General features: G+C 47.0%; 2 protein-coding genes across 4 annotated transcripts in view; both read left to right on the top strand.

The window, feature by feature from the left end:
• Positions 1–21,337, top strand: part of LRRC8B (leucine rich repeat containing 8 VRAC subunit B) — a 69,034-nt gene extending 47,697 nt beyond the window's left edge. For all 3 annotated transcript variants that reach the window (XM_047785344.1, XM_047785343.1, XM_047785345.1), the window contains 3 exons: positions 5,360–5,462; positions 8,010–10,185; positions 17,792–21,337. In XM_047785344.1, the coding sequence (XP_047641300.1) occupies positions 8,038–10,185; positions 17,792–18,064 (2,421 nt within the window). In that variant the 5' untranslated portion in view covers positions 5,360–5,462; positions 8,010–8,037 and the 3' untranslated portion in view covers positions 18,065–21,337. The remainder of the gene's footprint in view (positions 1–5,359; positions 5,463–8,009; positions 10,186–17,791) is intronic.
• Positions 10,063–21,895, top strand: part of LRRC8C (leucine rich repeat containing 8 VRAC subunit C) — a 122,155-nt gene continuing 110,322 nt past the window's right edge. Inside the window, exon 1 of the mRNA XM_047785347.1 lies at positions 10,063–10,185. The gene's annotated coding sequence lies outside the window, so the exon portion shown is untranslated. The remainder of the gene's footprint in view (positions 10,186–21,895) is intronic.

Genomic DNA, 21,895 nt, shown 5'->3' with positions numbered 1-21,895 from the left:
CAGAACAGTGCAAGTTCCAGTTAACTTTGTAAAATCAGGATCAAAGTATTGTGAGAGGTTAGTTCAGATTTCAGGCGAACCTTAGAGGAAGTTATTCCAATACAGAATTTTCTGGGGTCGTGAACAACACTGTTTCTCATGCCTCGCGTCCCTGCCCAGCCACGGGCTCTCACACTAAGCAATGGCCTTGGGTTGGAAGATCCGATCCAGAGCACTCGTGCAGTAAAACTTGGTCGTGGGGTATAAATATCAGCCAGGGCCCGGGTATGGGACCCTGTATTAAGACTTCAAAAAGGTTTAAGGCAGTGCCTCTTCTCCGCTAGAGACAAAGGCTTCTGAGATCCTCAGGGTGTTTCCGCACAGCATCCTGGACCTGATGTAGATGACAAAATCCTGGATTTCAAGCCTGAACTCGATGCCACAGGAGCATGGAACTTGGGGGTGGGGTGGAGCAGTGGGGCTCAGAAGAGGGCGAGCCTTTGCCTGGGGGAGGAACGCAAACCTTTTGTGGGCACAGACTGGACTGCGGTAGATTAAACCCGGCTGGGCACCCACTACCCCTCTTCCCACTGAGAGGAGGCATTTGCTTCCTGTCCCCTCCAGTCTGGGCTGGTGTGTGACTCCTTTGACCGAGGAATGGGGTGGATGTGACAGTGTAGCTTTGCGGGCTCCGCACCATAAAAGGACTGTGGTTTTCCGCTCTGCCTGCAATGCACCAGCGTAGAACCCCAGCGCCACGCTCCGTGAGGACAACAGCCGGGAGCAGTCTCCCGCGAGGTCCCAGCCGCAGCCTGATGCGTGAGCCCGGGCTGGACCGTCTTTGTGCCGGCCGTGACCATGAAGTAAAAAAGAGCCACCCCCAGAATCCCAAGAAATAAAACTGTGTTTAAGCTGTTAAGGTTTGGAGTCTGCAGGTTAGTTAGGCAGACTCCTTCCCAGCTACTTGCTTCTCGCCTACGCCCGGGAGAAGCTTAACCAGCTTAGATACGCTCTGCTTCATATGCGAACATTCAGAAGAATGCATTCCTACGATTCTCCTGCATCCTGCATTTTTCGTATGTTCAGTTCTTCACTGCACAAAGGTTTCTTGTACAGCATGTGCTAGAAACTGGAAGATAGAGTCATACCTTAGATCAGAGTTGGAATCCTTTTGATCCTGCATCTCCCTGGACCTTTCTTAGGATGTTTGATGTTGCCAAGTGGCTCGAGCTTTCACTTACAATGATTATGTCGTTCATGGCTTTCTTTTCAAATATATTACAAAAATTTCCGTGTTATTTCTGACCCCCACAACGGAAACAGCCTTTCAGTCAGCCCCCTCGTTTCTGATCCCGCTCCTTAAATCCATCCTGCCATTCTCCACAACTCACTGTCCCACAGCCCTGCCCCGAGTCTCCAGAGGTTCCTATAGTCAATGGCAGCTGTTACCGTGTGGTCTGTAGGGAGGGGAAGCACGCTAGATATCTGAAACTTCAGGAAGGCTCGAAAGATGGGCGCTTTCCCCAGATGCTTTATTGTCAATCTGTCTTGTGAGCTTTCTTCTCCTGGGGAGATTTGGGAAAAAAAAAAAAAAAATCTGGTCTCAACGTAGACCAGCTGAAGTGCCCTGTAGGAGTGGCCCCAGGCCTGGGTGTCTTCTTAAAGTGCCACGGGTGGTTCTGATGTGAAGCCACAATTGAGACCCGCTGCCTGAGATTTGTGCTTCTCACCAAGTGGTCCCTGCAGCACCAGCAGTAACTCGGAATTTGTTAGAAATACACATTCTTGGCTCTACTGCAGACCCAATGTAGCAGAAACTCTGAGGGCGGGATCTAGCACGTTGTGATTTCATAAGCTCCTCGGTGGTTTAGGAAGAGTAGTGTTGGAGAAGCACGTTACTGGATCAATCCTGGTTCCCTTCTAGACCGCGAAACCACTGTCTGGCTGGTGGTCATGGAAGGCGAGAAATGCTGCGCGATTGTCATCAGATCGCTGAAAAAGGTTCAGCAGGTCATGGAGTGTAAAGAAAAGGACCAAAATCATCCCAGATACTAACGCATTTTTTCCCAGGGAGAGAACTCTAAGAGGTCAATTTAAGTTAGACCCAAGGAATATCTTGATGAGAAGTGGGACTGAGCATTTTGAAAGGATATAGATGATCTTTAAAGCAGTTCCAGGGAGAGACCCCATTGTCAGTTGTTTGGCTCGATCCCTGCCTGGGGCCAGAAATGAGATCTTTGAAGTGGCTTATCCAGTTCTCAGCATATAATGACTCTAATTACCATGCGATCATCATTTGCTTACTTTTTCACTGGTTATTTTGGAGATGCTTTCAGAGGACAATAAGGGCGGGTGGGAAGCAAAGACTGGCTGACCTGAGTTGTTATTCCAGTCTTTGGGACTTTGGGGTGCGACTGTTACAGGAGTTCGTGCACTTTGAAAAGCTTTTATGATTTTCTTAATGAGGTTTAAAAGCTGAAGGAATGGAATTAGGACCGTAAAATCCTTTACTTTTACATTGTTTCTTTGAACCGATTTAGTGCATTTGTGTATTAGAAACCGAGGTCTGATTTGGATTTTGAATCCTCGTTGTTCGCAAATACATGGCCTGGAAAAAATTTCTTAGACACGCAAACAGCATCAAATTTGGGGATGACAAAGGACAACCATGCCCTAACTCTCCAGTTAAGCACTTCAGTTAGAAAAATTAACGTCACTTAAGATATAGGGATGCTTGAGACTTTTCATGTCGTGTTAAATCCAGATGCTGTGTATTTACATAGAGTCTTTAGAGAGTTGCGTGGAAAATGGTTGTAGAAAAAGTTCAGCTGAGAAAACAGATTATGTGGGATGTAACTGGAGGCACTGCAAAAAGCTGGACATTTGCATCCCGGTCTTTCAAAAGATTAAAATGGAATCCAGTTATAATGCAGATGTTGGAGTAAGTTGATGTCTTCGTCCCCCCAGGCAGCTGTAGCAAACTGCCGCAGACTGGATGACTTAAACCGCAAACATTTCAGTTTCTGGAGGCTGGGAAGTCTGAGAAGAAGGCATAGGCAGGTTCTGTCTTTGATGAGAGCTCACATCCTAGTTCATAGAGGGCCACATTCTTGCTGCGTCCGCACGGAGCGGAAGGGGCAGGAGAGTTCTCTGGGTCTCTTTGATAAGGGCACTCATTGCATTCCTGAGGGCTGCACCCTCAGGACCTGATTACTGCCCAAGGCTCCACCCCCCTCATACTGTCACCCTGGGGGTGAGATTTCAAAATATGCGTTTTGCACAGATACAAACATTCAGTCCATTGCAGTCAGGGAAGAGAGTTAAATATTCAGCTCTGTCCTTAGTTTTTGAGAGAACTCACACGGAAATAGTTAATTGGATTGAATGAGCCCGTGTGGTCTGGGGTGAACAAGGCTTGAGATTTCAGCCTATGGACCTAGGTTCTCGTTATAACCATTTCTTGCCAGTTTTGTCACCTTGGACACAGAAGCTCCTTTGGGCCTGCCTTATTTTCTATGTTTGTAAAATGGGAAGACTAATATTTGATCTTAGTGGTCTGTTGTAGATATGAAACAAATGTAAATGAAAGTGCTTTGAAGGTAGGAAAACAGATGTTAGATTATTAATAATAGAATTTCCTTTGCTCTCTTACTGGCAAAGAACTCATCAAAGGAAATCTGAAGTAGCTGATTAGAGGAGAAGTTTATAATTCTTCAAAGAACAGGAAAAGGTCTTTACCAGTAGTTTTCGGTTAGAATACGTGTGGCAAACCTGTAGTGAGCTGTGGTTCTGTGGCAGGTTAGTTGGAGTAGTTTCTCGTTAGGTTACTTTGGAAGATTGGTGTGGTTGGGGGGGTGTGGCTCTCTTTCTTCATAGAAATGCCGTCTTCACAGTAGAAACGAACTTGCAGTATTTAAAGGAAACTCTTGCACAGGCAGCAGCATGATGGCTGGGTAGCGTTCTGGAATTACGCACTAAACTCTTTCCTGGGACATTGTAGGTACAATGAAGTGGAAGAATGTGTAAAATGTTTCACACATCAGATGTCTTTATCCTGCTCACTATATAGACATGCAGTCGTATATCATATGTTGTCTTTTTTCTTTAACATTTTTTAGATCCTCTGTACTCTTTTCTTTCTGTTTGTTTCTTTTTTTATTACTCTGAATTTTATTACATTTATAGTTGTTCAACCATCATCACCACCAAATTTTATGGCCTTTCCATCCCAAACCCCCAGTGCCTCCCCCCACCCCCCAACCTGTCTCATTTGCAAGAGATACTGACTCACAGACTTTGAAAAACTCATGGTTTCCCTATGCTGTCTTTTAAAAATGAATTGTGCATAAGAAACTCATACTCCAGTAGTGCCAAGTATGAATTAATACAAAGCTGGGTTGTCACACTCACCATGATTTCTGGTCTACAAAATAAATTGATACTGGATAATAATTAAAAAGCGGGCTTTACACATGGATTGGTGAATCCAAAGTAAATTTCCGACATGCTTACTTTTGATCTTTGAAAATGACATGGTTATAATAATATTGCTAAACATACCTTAGATACAGTGGGGGTCAGTACTCTGAGCTGAATTTCAAGTACCTAATAACCCAAACTGGATTGTATCTTCCAGGCAAAGGTACCTTCCCAGCAAACTTTCAGAGGATGTATCAGCACTCAAAGTATAGTTTTCACCCAACTAAGAGACTTTTGTGTGGAATACATGTACTTTAAACTATTGCAAATGATTCTTTGAAGTAAATGCTAAGAATGACTATTATTAACCTACATGGCAAAAAAGAAAAAGCTAACATAAAGGGCAGCTACCGTTAATTATATCAGGACTGTCAGAGAATTCCAGCCATATTTCTGAGCTACGTCTTAAAAAGTTATTAACTTGTAACTATATGTAATGAGATTGGCAGGATAAATTTTGAGAGCTCCACGTCTCATTTGGATAGATGTATGGTAGGTGCCGAAATGATACGCTTCGACCCTCTGATGAACACAAATAAAACCAACGGTGTGTGAGGACTGAATGGGAAAAGAGAACCCATCCAGACTGCTTGGAAGAAGCTCAGTGTTCACCTAAGTATTGTAGATACAGCCTTTTAAAACCGGTTACCGTCTTAACTTTCTGTAGAAACTTCTCTGTGAAGTAAGGTCGTTTGGGAGCTGAGTGTGATCTGGTGTGTGGGGTGGAGTCTTGCTTATACAACGTTGCCAGAATGTCCCCCAGTGTGTAAAGTAAACTAGTCTGTGGCCATCCATTGGCCATGTATTGTCTTGGGATGGAGAGCGTTTCTAAAGACACCATCTCCAACTGTGTTTGTTTGAGTGACCACAGCTGTTCCAAGGTATCTGTGCTTTCCCCTAGAATGAAGACAATCACAGAGATGGTGTGTCTACGAAATTTCAAAAGGTGTAGGCCTCCCGATTGAAGCCCAGGCGACTGATGGGATCCATTTTTTTTCATTAGCGTAAGTATAAAGATATAAAGTGTATTGTTTTGGCCAACGCTGACTTAAGTTCTTTGCCGGATGAATATCCCTTAAGTTCTGTGTTGGATACGTATCCACTCTCTGTCAAATACCCTCATTGTTGGAGCTGTTTGTGTTCGCATATTCTTCCACGATTACAGTGTGTCTTAAATGAATTTAACTCTCGGGATCTTCGTGAGGACAAAGCCACAACCTCTGAGCTGGCAGCGCCCGCAGAGATAGCCTTGTTCACTCTCTTCATCCATCACAGGACATTCCTTGGCAGCATCCTTGTCGGAGGGTCGGCTTCGTCAGCTCAGCTCCGGTGGGGACAGACCCTGGACGGTTTCACAGAACGATTTCTGCGCATGTTCTGCTACCAATTCAATCAAAATGTCACTTTCTAAAATACGCACCCACGTAGTTCTGCCTCCTCGAACAAAACCACCTACCTACGCTTTAATCTGAGAGTTAGTCCTGCAAAAATGTAAAGATAAATTCTCAGGCTCCCCAGTCATTTTCTCTCTCACCTGGGCTCCTCCGCGGGAAATGGCTCACAGACAAGTCGCTCCTGGTGATTTGATTTGCCCACTTAGTCTGTAACCAGGTGTGAACCACCAGGAACCAGGCAGGCACAGAAGGACTGTCGCCTCTTTATCTGGGTCCATGGATTAATATGGCCACAGATTAGAATCATGCTATCGCTATATTTAGCGTAAATACAGTATGCAGCTATGTTTCACATAATAGCTGTGGACACGATTACCATAAAGCATGCGTTCATGTCAACTAAAATCCCTACAGGGGGAAAAAAACAACGCTACATATTTTCTCATGTTCCTCCAGCCGAGTTTCCTGCCATCCTCTCTTCCCATCATGTTTATGGTATTTGGGGGTCTCGGTCCAGGACTTTCCACTTTCAGTCTCACATAATCCTCTCATTTTTGGTTTTTGTCTTGTCGTGACACACAATTATGATTAACTGCCCCGGGGTGAGGCAGAGGGGGAGGCGTTGCGAGTTAGAAGTAGATCCATGAAACTCAAGGATGGGAGGGAAGCCCTGGAGAGTCGTTTAATCAAGCCGTAGGTCCCGGGAGGAAGTTGAGTCCACAGAGTATGATGGCGCTCAGAAAGGATGCAGGTGGCACGTGGTGCTCCCGGCCAGCGGTTAGCATCAAGGATCGTGGGCAGCCCCAGCCAGGGGAGGAGCATATGAGGGCATGGGGTTCGGGGTCAGAGGGCCAGGAAGGTGGCAGGGCTGACCAGCAAAAAGAAGACACTCATTTGCAGGTACCAGGATCTCTGTAATGGGATTCTAGGGTTCAAGGAAGGATGCCACAGTCCCTCAAAGGAGGACTCATGAGGGCAAAACCCATTTTTCACGGGGGTACTCCCTCTCTAGAGAGGGAAACTCAGACCCAGGAAAGATGGCGACTTCCCACTGAAAAAAGTACAAGAGAAGCTCCTGGACAAACGTTGGAGCTGGACCACCAGCAAAAGATGACCGTGCTACTGTGATTTTTTTTTTTTTTTACGAGAATTGTTGCTAGGTCTAAATATTTCCTTGTATCTATTTTAGCGTCATCTTGCAGGTAGTCTGGGTTTTACTAGTTAGCAATTTTTGAAAGAACTGATGTATTTAGGGCGGAGCACTACATAAATCATTTGTAAGGAGCAGTGTCCGAATACTTTTCCACATGAAAATGCAAAATGCACCTTGTTTTTCTGAACACAAAAATAATGTAACAACAGCATACGCCCGTCCTCTTTTATCTTTGTTTTTTTTTTTTTTGCCGTCCAAACATTGAATCGAGAGGGAGGCTCCAGAGTAGAGTATGCTAGGTGGGGTGTTCTTCCCATCCAGTTGTAAGCTGTCACCGTTGTGTGTCAAGGTGTACAAATATTCAGATTTGGATGTGAACTTAAGTTACAAAGCAAGAGCTCAAGGAGGAAGGAGATGAAGTGTTAAATCACAGTTTGTTCTGAGCATAGAATTGGTAGATCCTGCTAAGCCTGAAGGGTCATTTTAGAAAGCAGTGTTTGCTCAAAGGAAGTCCGTTTGAGTGGTGGAAACACCACTCAACGGGAACTGATGCTTCGGACATGGGAGTAGAATGTGAAAAAGAGCTTCTCCAGGCTGTTTGGAAAGTGCAACATGGGCTTGTTAGAAATGAGTAGCTTAAGAACGAGGATTCCTAATGTTAACTGCAGAAAATTCAGCTTCTGCTTGTGCGTAGCTTAGCATGGCGTGGAGATGCAGGGAAAAAAACTGCACGGTCGCCTTCCATCCTGCCCCCAAGCCCTGCACAGATCCAGCCTGGCTCTCTTGCAGGGGGTCTCTCCTCTCAGGGGCTTCATGGTGCCCAGGCGGGATTCCCGCCTAACGGTGGGAAAGACACCCGAAGCCTCGGAGACCTTTGCATCCTCAGCCCCGCCTCCCAGGGTTTTGGCCCCGGAGCCAAACCCTGGCTGGAGAGGCCCAAGCCGTAGCCAGCCGTGAAGCTTGTTTGGGTCCCTGCCTCAGTGGCCTTTCTTTTCCCCCTGCAGTTCCCGTGTCCTCCCCCAAGGGCAAGTCATGATCACACTAACGGAGCTGAAGTGCTTGGCGGACGCCCAGTCGTCTTACCACATCCTCAAGCCGTGGTGGGACGTCTTCTGGTACTACATCACCCTGATCATGCTGCTGGTGGCCGTGCTGGCCGGAGCCCTGCAGCTCACGCAGAGCCGGGTCCTGTGCTGTCTTCCGTGCAAGGTGGAGTTGGACCATCCGTGCGCCGTGCCTTGGGACGTCCTGAAAGCCAGCGGGAACGCGTCCTCCTCCGATCCCGGGCCGCCGCTCCCGCTCCCGCTCCCCCTGAGGATCCAGAACGACCTCCACCGCCAGCAGTACTCGTACATCGACGCCGTCTGCTACGAGAAGCAGCTCCACTGGTTCGCCAAGTTCTTCCCCTACCTGGTGCTCCTGCACACGCTCATCTTCGCCGCCTGCAGCAACTTCTGGCTTCACTACCCCAGTACCAGCTCCAGGCTCGAGCACTTCGTGGCCATCCTCCACAAGTGCTTCGATTCCCCGTGGACCACCCGCGCCCTGTCCGAGACGGTGGCCGAGCAGTCGGGGAGGCCCCCGGCGCTCTCCAAGTCCAAGGTCCTGCTCGCGTCCTCGGCGTGCTCGGCGGACGCGGACTGCCCCAAGCAGCCCCTGCCCTACCCGCAGCCCGGCCTGGAGGCGGCCGGCCTCGAAAGCCCGACTTCCAGCGTCCTGGACAAGAAGGAGGGCGAACAGGCCAAAGCCATCTTCGAGAAGGTCAAGAGGTTCCGGCTGCACGTGGAGCAGAAGGACGTCATTTACAGGGTGTACTTGAAGCAGATCATCGTCAAGGTCATTCTCTTTGTCCTCATCGTAACGTACGTGCCGTACTTCTTGACCTACATCAGCCTGGAAATCGACTGTTCGGTGGACGTGCAGGCTTTCACGGGGTACAAGCGCTACCAGTGCGTCTACTCCTTGGCGGAGATCTTCAAGGTCCTGGCTTCCTTCTATGTCATCTTGGTCCTCCTCTACGGGCTCACCTCCTCCTACAGCCTGTGGTGGATGCTGCGGAGCTCCCTGAAGCAGTATTCCTTTGAGGCGCTGCGCGAGCAGAGCAACTACAGCGACATCCCCGACGTGAAGAACGACTTCGCCTTCATCCTGCACCTGGCCGACCAGTACGATCCTCTTTACGCCAAACGCTTCTCCATCTTCCTGTCCGAGGTCAGCGAGAACAAACTGAAACAGATCAACCTCAACAACGAATGGACGGTCGAGAAACTGAAAAGTAAGCTGGTGAAGAACTCCCAGGACAAGGTAGAGCTGCATCTGTTCATGCTCAGCGGGCTTCCAGACAACGTCTTCGAGCTGACGGAAGTTGAAGTGCTGAGCCTGGAGCTGATCCCTGAGGTCAAGCTGCCCCCTGCCGTCTCGCAGCTGGTCAATCTCAAGGAGCTGCACGTGTACCACTCCTCCCTGATGGTCGACCACCCCGCCCTGGCCTTTCTGGAGGAGAATTTAAAAATCCTCCGCCTGAAATTTACCGAGATGGGGAAGATTCCGCGCTGGGTGTTTCACCTGCGGAACCTCAGGGAGCTTTACCTGTCGGGCTGTGTTCTCCCTGAGCAGGTGAGCACCGTGCAGGTGGAGGGCTTCCAGGACCTGAAAAACCTGAGGACCCTGCACTTGAAGAGCAGCCTCTCCCGGATCCCGCAAGTCATCACAGACCTGCTGCCTTCGCTGCAGAAGCTGTCCCTTGACAACGAGGGCAGCAAACTGGTCATGCTGAACAACTTGAAAAAGATGGTCAACCTGAAAAGCCTGGAGCTGATCAGCTGCGATCTGGAACGCATTCCACACTCCATTTTCAGCCTGAACAATCTGCATGAGTTAGACCTCAAAGAAAATAACCTGAAGACCGTGGAAGAGATCATCAGCTTTCAGCATCTCCAGAATCTTTCCTGCTTAAAGTTGTGGCACAATAACATCGCTTATATTCCTGCCCAGATTGGGGCATTAGCGAATCTAGAGCAGCTCTCCCTGGACCATAATAACATTGAGAACTTGCCCCTGCAGCTTTTCCTGTGCACCAAACTGCATTATCTGGATCTAAGCTATAACCACCTGACCTTCATCCCGGAAGAAATCCAGTATCTGAGCAACTTGCAGTACTTTGCTGTGACCAACAACAACGTAAGTAGATCCCTTTACTTGGTCTCTCTCGCTGAGCATCTCTCTGCTCTTAGACAGGATGTGATGTAGGCAAATATAACGGACTTTAAGTCATGCTAATAACCTGAGCTTGGCCTGACTACCACTTATTAGACATGTGGCCACGGACCGAGGATCAAAACTCTGAGCATTAGTTTTTCATCTAACTCACAAGTTGTCGTGAGATTTGGTGAAAAAAATATATATATATATAAACATGGGGCACAATTCCTGGCACGTAGTAGTTGCTCAGCAAACATTCTCTTTATTCTCCTTGTCGGGTTTTTACATAAACATTCCAGTTGAAGTATTTTAAACGAATTAATTAGTGATGGCAGGGCTTACTTTCCTTTTGGAAAAGTCTTAAGTTTTTAGAAAGTTTCATAAAACGTTTCAGCTTTCCAAAACTGTCATAGGAGAACGTTTTGTTAAAAATACCGCCGTCATGAATTATTCATAGATCCTTTTTTTGCGATGCAGTACGAAAGACTTGAAATCTCCACGCATGTCTAGAAAGACAATTTGAAATGAAAGGTCTGGCTCTATCATGCAACACTAGGGCTTCTTAGCGTTTTCCAGCATTTAAAAATGAACTGTAATTTGCTGACAGTAAAGCTTAGCTAAGGAAAACTGGACTTTGCTGAAGCAAGAAAAAACAAAATAAATGAGTAGTTTCCTAGGTTAAAATGTGAAGGAGGAAAAAAGATAAAAAAGAAAAAGTCACGCTGGCTGAAAGGGTGGAACCAAGGGGAAAAATCCTGTCAGAAATCAGTCTGCCAAGAGAGGAGAGTGACCCTCCTCTGGTAAGAATGGGACCGGTTTTCCTCGGCCCTACCCTAAAAGGGATTCGCTCTTAGACTTTTTGCAATTCATATGTCATGGCTAAATACAGCTCGGAGCATGGCGTTGGCTAATAAACATACTAATCACCAGATAGTATTTTCAGAAACTGTGGATTGTTGGAAAAATACCAGAGAGCTGGAGAAGGAGAACAAAATCCATGCTGACTTTTAGAACGCTATGCCTTCACTCACATGAAAAGGGTAGAACCCATGATAAGATTTAAAAAAAAAACAAACTTCAGGTGTTAAAAGGATTATGAGGGTTTAAAACTCAAAGCTTTAAGATTGATCTAGATTCCCAGTGTACATCAGAATTACCTGAAGGGCTTGTTAAAACTCAGATTTCTGTGCCCCTGTCTGCAGCGTGTCGTGTCTAATTCAGTAAGTAGGTCTGGTGTAAAATCCAAGAGTTGGCATTTCTAAAAACCTCAGCTGGAGCTGATGCTGCTGCTCTAGCGATCCTCTGACAACTACCCGGCTAGAGATGTGTCCTTACTGCCGTTTAATGATGCAGTTGATTAACAGTAGCGCTTTGGTTACACTTTTCCCTTGTTAAACCTGTGCTAAAAAACATAAACAATTATTTTGAAAGGCACCCGTTTCACCAAGTTGTTGTAAGTTAACGCCCTCCGTGAATTTTTGAACGTCGCCAGGCCACCGCTGATTAAGTTGTCAGCGGGCCGTGAGTTCTCTAAATGTGTTGCTGAGCAGCTTGATGGTTTTTTAAAGGAGTGACACTGTTACGTCATGGGTACTTCTGACACCAAGTTCATAGACCTGTGGATTGGGGCTGAAAGAGAGCCTAGGGGTTGGGATCAGACGTGGTCTCCCTTGAACAAGGGCGGGTAGGGGTAGAGCATGAACAGCCTCATGCGGAAGATGGTCCACGGCCAAAGTGCCGTGATGTCTGGCTGTGTTGTCTCGGAAGCGTGGGAGCCAGCAGACGTGGTGCACCCTCAGGGCCTAACGATGACCATGAACCCTGGCGTGGGGGAGGCTCCCTCCTCGAGCGGGGGGAGAGATGTGCCTGCTGGGGACCGGGAGAAACTAGGGCTCGCTCAGAAGACAGCGACCAGAGGAATGAAAGTTTCTCTCTGCTGGAACAGGGTAGCCTCGTGGTGGGAAGGACGGAGGTGGAAGGGAGAGAGAACAGTCCATAGTATCCACCCTCAAATATCTGGAAAGGAAGGCTTCTTGGGAGACGCTGTGTTGGAGCTCGCACAAGCCGAAAATTGCTCATCTTTCCCGAAAAAGCTATCCAGGGACTGAATGAATGATTGAGAAGGGAGACGTGGTTTTCTTCTTAATAAAACTGTCCAGATAAAAATTGCCAGCCACTCATTAGGAGCATATGGTTAACGGGAGCTGAGGATTCATGTTTCACGTATGGGTTTAACTAATTTCAAGGTTCCTTCTAGAAACCTTAAGGGTCCCTAGATTCTTGGAAGTAGACCCAAATATTTATAAAAATGAGAAAACAGGGAGTTCCCTGGTGGTCTAGTGGTTAGGACTCAGCACTTTCACTGCTGTGGCCCAGGACCAGGCTGTGGTCTGGGAACAGAGATCCCACATCCAGCTGCTGTCCACTGTGGCCAAAAAAAAAGGAGCATGATTTTTTTTTTTAATTTGAAGAATTTAGACATCAAATTTGCTGCATAAATATTTAGATATGTATCTATCCTCCATTTGGAATGGAGGTTGGACAAGATTCTTGAAAGGAGAATTTTTCAAGACTTCGTTTTTAAAGACTTGGGCAGTGTGTCAGGCTCATATATGGAGGCGACAAGTGCCAATGCTGGGATTAAGGAGGAAAGACATTTATTGAACGGCTGTCTTGCATATCATAGTGTCATGGTAAAGGCTGCAGAATCAAGCTTGGAAAACCATGGAGCACAAAGTTAGATGGCAAAGAAAAACAACAGCAACACAGCCATAATCACAGCTCAGAGGTAGCATGAAGGGATACCCCGACACTGACTGCACCAGCCCTGGGCACAGCGCTGCCCTCAAAACAGAGCTGCTGCTCCTGCCAGCCCTGCCCCTCCCACCACATGGGTTCTTCATGCTGTCGGCATCGTTGTGACATGGGGCCCCCCATCTGAGCCCCTAATAGAGCTTACGAATGTCCCCACTCCAGCTCTAGGGGATCTGGGAACCCGAGAAGCTGGTATTGCCCATTCCTCTAGTGGGAGGTGGGCTCTGCTTCCCACCGAGATAAGGCAGGGAATTCTCTAGACATGGAAGGTGTTGGGCAGCCCCTTACCAAACAATGGAGCTTCACCAAGAGGGCACCCCAGGGTTTCCTCCACACAGAAGTCAGAGGTCTTACCACTCAAAAGAGTAACCATTTGTATCGTATCATTGCTGCTCATATCATATTATTATTCCTCAGAGCCTTCAGCACAGGCGCGTGCATTGTGCTCTGAAGGGAGGTGGAGTTTGAGCAAGACATCCTTTTTCCCGGGGGCGGGGGCGGGGGGGGGAGTCCTGAGAATTCTGGGGAAATGTGAACGGACAGAGGTCCCGCCCTGAGGACTGCAGCAGGCGTGCCCGGTGTCGTCAGAGTTGAGAGCCTTAGGAGGTGGGTCGGGATGGAGGGTGCCTTGGAGCCTGCCCGTCTAGTTCAAGTCTGGGGCATTGGAATGTCAGCTGGGCTGACACTTGGGCATCAAAGTGCTAGTTAGCCTGAACTGGTGCCTTCAAACTCTGGTTGTGTCATCCACAAGGGATGGGAGAGGAGAGTCAGGGAACAAGACCCCGTGGAAAGGTTTAATCAGTCACGATTTAGAGGTCGGAATACAGATTAAAAACAAGTCAAAGACGCCAATCTGAAAGGAACAGTACGGGCCCTCTGGTCCTGAGGTCAGCAAACTACAGCCTGAGAGCCAAACCCACCCACAGTCTGACCTAAGAATAACCTTAAACTTTTATGTGGTTGGGGGACAAAATCAAAAGAATTATAATATTTCCTCATCTATGAAAACTGTTATGAAATTCAAATTTTTATGTCCATGGATAAATTCCTTTGCTCTCATTCATTGGCCTGTATTCAAAAAAAAAAAAAAAGTACTGAATTGTTATATTTCAAATTTTATCCCTTAGAAATATGTGGATTTCTACTCTCTTGTTCTACGTAATATTTTCAGTTTTTCCAGCTGGCCTGCAACACCTAAACTATTTAATACCCTGCTAAAGAAAATCTAAAATATTTACTAGTCCGCTAAGGAAAGCTTTCCCACTCTCTGCTGTATTCCACTGCCCTCATTGTACTGATACTGACACCGAGGCCCTGAGCAGGTTTCCTGAGGTCCGACCTTCCCATCGCTGTGGGATAGAACCCAGGTTCCAGCTCCTGCTCTAGGGCTCTTTGTCCTACATCTCGGATACACCAGTCCCAGGGATGCTACGTGGGAAGCCGTGCACGGGCGGGTGATGGGAGGGCAGGAGGTGCCCAGTTCTACCAGTGCCCTAGGGTAGTGGGATTGGATGGTGCTGAAAGCCATGGAGAAGCACAGCAGAGGGCGGGGGAGTCATAGCTTCCCTCAAATCATAAAAACCACTCCGATGGACACGTAGCTCTTCTTGTTCCTCCATTTCTTCATTTAATGCATTTTTAAAATTAACTCAAAGACTTTAGTCTGAAGGTGAGCAATGGAGAGATTCCTTCGGAAGATAATTCTGTGGCAGCGCTGCTTGTTGGTTTTGACGTTACTGCTTAGATATGGAAACGCTCGGCTTCGTTTCTTGACATGACTGGATTTTAGGGGTTAGGTTGGCAGGTTCCCCGATAGCATGTGTCAATGGCCAGAGGAGTAGGAGATCTGACCTTGAGAAGAATCGTGACCCGAGCTTCCAGGCTCTGGGAAGCGGAGGAGTATGTAATTAGCAAGGTCAGCCGTGGAGATGGGACAAGGACCATTTTTCTTCGGATGTTCCGGCAGCTTCAGGACATGTCATTGAAGATACCTGGGTTGCCAGGAAATTCGAGGACATAGAGCGATAATGTAACTTTTAGTATTTTTCCGTTTATTGTGTAGTTTATTACGTGTATATAACATAGTTTATTCTCGAAAACCATTCTGTGTATAAAGAGTATCATCTGATGGTCTGTAAAGACTGCTCTTGATTTTTGAGAAGAAATCAGTGGTCCCCTGGGGAAATTCTTTCCTTTCTGGCTCATGTATTATACAGTCTAAAGAAGAGCATGCTGAATGAGTTCCGTGTACGTAAATGTTATCTAACCCTTTTAAACATTTTTATTGGCTCAGGCAAGATGTGGAAGTAGATTTTTCCGGACAAAACTGCTGATGGAAGGGAAGTCTCGCGTCTCGAACACAGCTGCCCAGCCTCCTTTAGCCAAATCGAATTCAGTAGGTGAGCTCAGGTCCTGGATGCCGATCCTGACGGGCCCTTGGTGCTCAGGAGGCGAGCTGCCAACGGCAGCCTTTGGCTCATTCGCCCAAGAGCAGCCCCGAGGGCCGACCCCAGAGGCTCCTCCCTTCCCCTGGTGAAAGCCCTCCTGTACTGGGGGCTGGGAAGTTGCTAAAATCAGAGATTTGAAAGAAGATGTGTGAGACACGGTCGTGCTGACAGCCAGACAGACGGAGAGGGAGGCCAGTGGCTGAGGAGACCCCCCCAGGAGGAGGTCAGTGTGGTCCGGCAAGGTCCCTGCTGGGGTCTCGAAGCTTGGGCCTCCCTGGGCAGCCCCGAGCAGGCAGCTCTCATTGCAGGCTAATGATTTCTCTAATTGCTGACTCTCTCTCTCCCCTGCTAGACACGGGCCCCTCAAATGGGAGTCCTTTTGCCGCCCCCAGAAAACCTTGTCTGGAGGCATTTTGGGTTGTCACTGCTAGGGAAGGGCGTGGCGCTGGTGTCCAGTGGGCAGAACCCAGGGAGGCAGCTAAACATCCAACAACCAACAGGGCACCTCCACACCCGAAAGGCCAGCAGTGCCAACGTTGACAGGAGTCCCCGCCTGGGTCTTAAAGACAGACCACCCCCCACCACCCCCCGCCCCCCGCCGGCCCCGTCTTTTTCAGCACTTTATCCCCCTGCCCTCCCTGGGAACCTGGAACAAAACGAGGCTCTCAGCAGGCATGCACTGAATGCAGGGAGCCACGCTGCCCTCCTTTCAGCTCGTTTGCCTAAGTCATTGCTTTTGCACCGTCAGGCGCTCTCAGCCCTGAGCGCTTCGCACAGGACTGTGGGCTCCCTCTGCTGTGACTCCCTCTGCTGGGTCACCGACCCTCCTTCTGAGCCGCAGGTGTCCCTGGTCAGAGGGCCTGACAGGTCTTCTGCCTCTCATCTCCCTGCCGCGTCTCTCTGTCCTGAAATCATCGTCTGTATCGTTTTGCGGCTGCCTTCTTAAGAAGGAATGAAAGAAAGGGGTAGTTCTTTTCCTTTGCTCTGGCCTGGCGTTTTGGTGTAGAACCATGAGCTCTACTGCAGGTCGGTCTCAGCAGCAGTGATCATTAGATTTATTTTCATTAGACGTATTTTCAAGAACCATCCCGGGTTAGGGTTAGGGTTTTTCAAGGGTATCCAGGACTGAGTGTGTATGCGGGTGGTGGAGGAAAGGGGCGTTTCCGACAGAAGGAGCATTTTTGAATGCAATTTGACCATATTTTTACACCGTCGAGGGATTGGTCTTGTCAGGGAGATTATTCTAGACGGCCCTGGAAGTTCCAGCAGAGAGCTGCTGGCCCATGGGCTACACTAACCCATGAGAGGAGCAGGTTGAGCTCTGGTGCTCCTCTTTGATTCCTTTTCTTAGCAAAGCCTCTTCTGAAACCAAAGAGCCTGCATTGTTTCCTAGGCGTTTTGCAAAGATGCTGGGTCTCTGGCCGATATAAACAAGTGGAGCCTCATAGGATGGGGTGCTGTCTGGCTCCTCCTGGCAAAGACTAACCCGTCCGTGGCAGGATGGGGGTGGAGGGTGTGGAGGGCTGCACCCCTTCTCTGCGTGTCTTTCGCCAGAAAACCCTGTTTCATAGCCACACACACTGGCTCCCTTGGAAACTCACATACAGCCTTCCCACCAGATAGGGATGCAGAGAGCAGTGGAGCGGCTCGAGGGGTTGACCCATGGCAGGCTGTTTATCCTGTTTTAAATGATTTCTCTGTGTCATATGATTTAATTGAAACCCTGAGAGCAAGAAGAAGAGTGGACACTCCTGAGTGTGTATGGAAAGCAGAATGACATGTACATAGGATCGGATCTTCTTGTCTCTGCTTCTGTCATTTCTTTTTTTTTAACAGAATAAAGTTTTCAGTCTATACTGTAAAGCCGTAAGAAACAGCCTTGGGTCTGTGGCCAGGATGTCTTTGAGGGTGTAACTCCTTGCCTCACACAGTAAACTCTTTATGAGGACTCGACATCAGCTGATTTCTGATCTCGGACTTAAGGATAATTATGTTTCTCCAGAGTTCCTGGTTTGTTTGTTTTTTAATCATAGGGACAATACGTATGGAACCGGGTGGGTTTTCTTTGAGAATTGAGAATTGCTTGTTAGCATGCTTAGTGCCACGTCTGTGGCCCATCCATATGGAGCAGGGGTGTAGAAGCTCACGGTGGCCTCGAGCGTGGACTCCTTAATCTCGTCCATCTACTTCATCATCACGGTTGTATGCACGCCTGTAGCTGTCCAGAAATGTTTTGGGGGAAAGAGAGGGGTCTAAATAAATAAATGTGTAATGGCAGGCCATCAAAAACCCAGTTTTACTGGCTTCTCTTTTTCCCTTTCCAGATTGAGATGCTACCAGATGGGCTGTTTCAGTGCAAAAAGCTGCAGTGTTTACTTTTGGGGAAAAATAGCCTGATGAGTCTGTCCCCTCACGTGGGCGAGCTGTCGAACCTGACTCATCTGGAGCTCGTTGGCAATTACCTGGAAACACTGCCCCCTGAACTGGAAGGGTGTCAGTCCCTAAAACGGAGCTGTCTCATTGTCGAGGAGAATTTGCTCAACACGCTTCCTCCCCCCGTAACAGAACGTTTGCAGACGGGCTTAGATAAATGCTGACCTCAAGAGAAAACAATTGCTCCCAGTACAGGGCTCTCGATGAGAACCGACTCTTCCCAAGTTACAAAGCTGAACCGTGGGCGATGACTAAATCCAACCAAATGTCTTATGAAAGCAACTCAGTGTCCCTAAACGAAGCAGGTGAAAAGTATTAACACTGACCTGAAGTTTGTGACTGGTCGACCTTTAGCGCCTGGAGACGGAGGAGGTACGGGGGAGGGTAGGTCGGGGATCTGAAATGACGGAATCTCCACGTGGCAGTTTTACCTCGAGGATCAGCTAGTCCTCTCCCTCCCTCGGTCCCCGAGACTTATTTGCACACTTGTTTTAACTGATTTCCTGTTCTGATATTTGTCGTGTGGCCCATACACGCATCCATATAAATGGGGGACCCTCAGCGCTGTCCTTGATTGATCTCTTAAACATTTGCGGGCAGGGTGCAGTGGGCTCGGCAGAATTCCCACTTGGCTTGATTTTTCTTTCCCGTCCCAGTTTGCTCGAATCGTCCTGCATCTGATTTTCCCTTAACGACAGTGATGACCCCTGAGCAAGTGCCCGCCTTTGGCCTTTGCCTGGAACAGAAGCAGGGACCTAGGACATGCCACCCTCAGGGCATCCTAAAAAAAAATTAATGTATCCTCCAAAATGTCTTCTTGTGGATCATGGAAGCCTTTTTTATTTGCTACTAATTTTATATTATTAATTGTAAAGCCTATAAATTGTTTCTTTCGTATCACCTTGGATTCAAAATCCATGAGAATCGTTTTTGTAAAAGGTACATGCTTTTCTTTAAGAGCTTACTATTAATATACGTGGTTCGGGCTGCTTACGATTCTCCTGTTTGTGTGCGTTCTGCTCCAGAATGTTTTTGTACTCTCCAACGGATTCATCTGGAACAACAAAAGCCTTGTGTTTCATGCCCTAAGATATTTGGGGGGGTTCCTTCTAAGAAGACGGCCACTTCCGCTACCTCTCTCTTCCCTAGTTGCTGTGCTACGGGTCCCATTCTTCCAAAACTGTGATGGAGGGGAGAGGTACAGGTTTGGATCTTTAAACATGATTTTCAAACACTTTGTAGACATTAAATAAGAGTTAATAAGCAAAATACGTCTCCATCTGCATGATCTCCAGATACGATTGTAATGGAAAATACTCAGCCTCTATCCAGGATTTCAGATGAGTTCTCAAAGCTCCCGAGGAAATAGATCTAGTTCGCTGAAATTCATCTCCTGCCTTTGTCTAACTTTCCTGGAATACAATTTGCTCTTTTATATATATATATATATATATATATATAAAGAGCTTTGTGTTTGGCCCTTTATTATCATGCATATTGTTTAAGGAGTAAAATCAACTGGCGATTTGGGGGGAAATGTACATTTTCAATGTGTGTTTCTCCAGCAGGTCTCGCATTGTCGATGTCATCTTACTTTGAATGTAAATAGGACGTAATCTATTAACTGCACCTCGACAACTGGAAAACACTCTGGGGAGAGAGGACTATAAACATGCACTTGTGATGTTTGGTATGTGTTTTCTTGCTTTGTTCCTCCCAGAAAGAGGAAAGTGAGTCTTTAAATTATGGCAGATGTTGCTTCCCCCACTGCCACACACCCCAGGACTGACATTCAGAGAAAAGACTTGTTCACATCGAGTGAAATTTGAGTAACAGCTATAACAAAAAATACAAGACACCAAAAGCTGCCTAAAACGTTATGGTTTATTCTGGATGAGAAGGAAGAGCGTACAAATGTACATCCTTACCAAAACTTGCCTTTAGTCAGAACATTCAAGCTCTCAGGGACGCAGGCAAAACTAATGAGACTTTCTTCTAGGACTCCAGAAAATAGACTCTCACTACTTCTAGGGGGTTTTTTGGTTGTTATTATTTTCACCTTTTTTCATGTAAGTTCACGGTCATTGTCAGGTCTCACCTCTTTGTTTCACAGTAGAATTGTGTGTACCAGTTCCAGCAATGGATTCGGATTACCTTCTGTTTGGACCATGATTACTGATAATGGAGATATGTTTAAATGTTTGGGGCCCTACAATTAGCCATAATTTATATGAAAAACCCCACCCATAATTTATATGAAAAATGCGGCAGCGTTTTCAAAACAAACTTCAGATTTATTACCATTCCCCTGACTAGCTGCAGCCTCTCCTGGCCAGTCACTCATTCTGTTCCCCTGAAAAAGTCACGAGCTAAATCTTCCGTATCACCTTTCTAAATCTCCAGAGGGCAGTGACTCTCAGGCGTAATAATGAGTTTTGTAAGCTGCTTTCCAAACACCAGGTACGGCTACTGGTGCAAACTTGGCTGTTCTTGATGCCACAGTTTTTAGTCTTCTTTTTTTTCTTTTATTTCAATCCTACACACCAGTGTTTAGGTAGCTTTTGAAATGATGTGGCCCTGATGCCATGAAGTCTGAGACTCCCGCTTCACATACAGAAATGGTATTTGATGCCACCTTTGCTGCACTGTCAGAGGTCCTCATTTTGGAAGATAATTTTAAATGAAGAAAATAAAGTGTGTTCAGTTATAATTTTGAGACTGGAGTTGGCACTTGATTTCTGAGAGTGTGTAGTGCAATTGCCAAAAATTAATATGGATGTTATTCAGAGCAAAGTTGAAGGCTTATGCTAGCATCGATTCATTTCATTTATATACACACACCTGCAGATACACAAAGATGACCTTGCAGACACACACACACACACACCTGTGCATGCAAAATGTAATTTACTAGTTTTGGATGTGTTTCATATTTTTCCAAAGGTACAAGAGGTGGTCAGGTTAAGGCTAGGACATTCACTCTTTTTTTATTCCTTCCTTGTATTCAGGGAGTATTCTGTTCCAGAAAACGAAATTCTCTACTTTGGTCAGCAAACCCAAGCTGTCCTGAGCATCCCTGGCAAGGTGTAGTGTTGTTCCCTACCCCACAGCAGGACGTGTCTGTGTGGCATGTATGTTGTTCTCATCCTTCATCCCCAGTCTTCAGTTTTCCCCTGGATGTCACTGCATGTCACTGTCACCTAGCAAACGTTTGTGTTAAACAGGGTATGTAGAGAGCCTCAGGATCTCAGCGCTGTGGCAGAGCTCCAGCTTGTGCGCCGTGGTGAGCTGCCGTCAGTTATTTGTGTACCATTATTGTCTGTGAGTGAACATCTTTGTTTCTGTTCTCCAGGTGTCTCATGATTCAAATTTTATGTTTAATTGAAATACCACATAATATTGATGCGTTCAGAAACCATTAAAAGAATCAAACAATTCCTCTGTGGATCAATAGCCTTATTTCCTCGTATGTTCAACGAAATGCTCTATCCATCCTGACTTTCTCTTGCATGGTCCCATCCACATAAGGTGGTTTGTTTTCTCTCTCCACACACCCACCTCCTTAAATGCGAATAGTAACGGGATGCACCTGTGGAGAGAACGAGCGGCACACACCAAGCGTGCACTTACTCGGGAGGAAGCCAGCGCCTGTAATTATGCCTGATCGAGCCGTCCCCCTTGACCCATCTCTGCAGAATTTAAAGCTGACCCAGGGATGCCTCGCCCCTGCCAACAGCATGAGAAAATAACTGCAAACCCACTGGGTTTGCAGGAACTGTCCGAGGCATCAGAATCTGTCTTTCTTTCCGGAAACAAGCGGAAGTCTGGCGGGAGAGGGAGGAGTTACTTAGCATCCTGGTTTGAATTATGAAGACATTATATACACGAAATGGCCTAAACTAATAACTGTTGCAGAATGCCCTGGATAGAATTATTTCTTCTCTTCAGCTGGATGTGAAAGCTGAAAAAAGAAAATAGCTGCAGTCCTATTTACT

Source organism: Phacochoerus africanus, chromosome 6 (assembly GCF_016906955.1).
Source record: "Phacochoerus africanus isolate WHEZ1 chromosome 6, ROS_Pafr_v1, whole genome shotgun sequence".
Lineage (NCBI taxonomy): Eukaryota > Metazoa > Chordata > Mammalia > Artiodactyla > Suidae > Phacochoerus > Phacochoerus africanus.
Note: the sequence above shows the minus strand (reverse complement) of the source record. Positions and strands in the feature narration are given on the sequence as shown.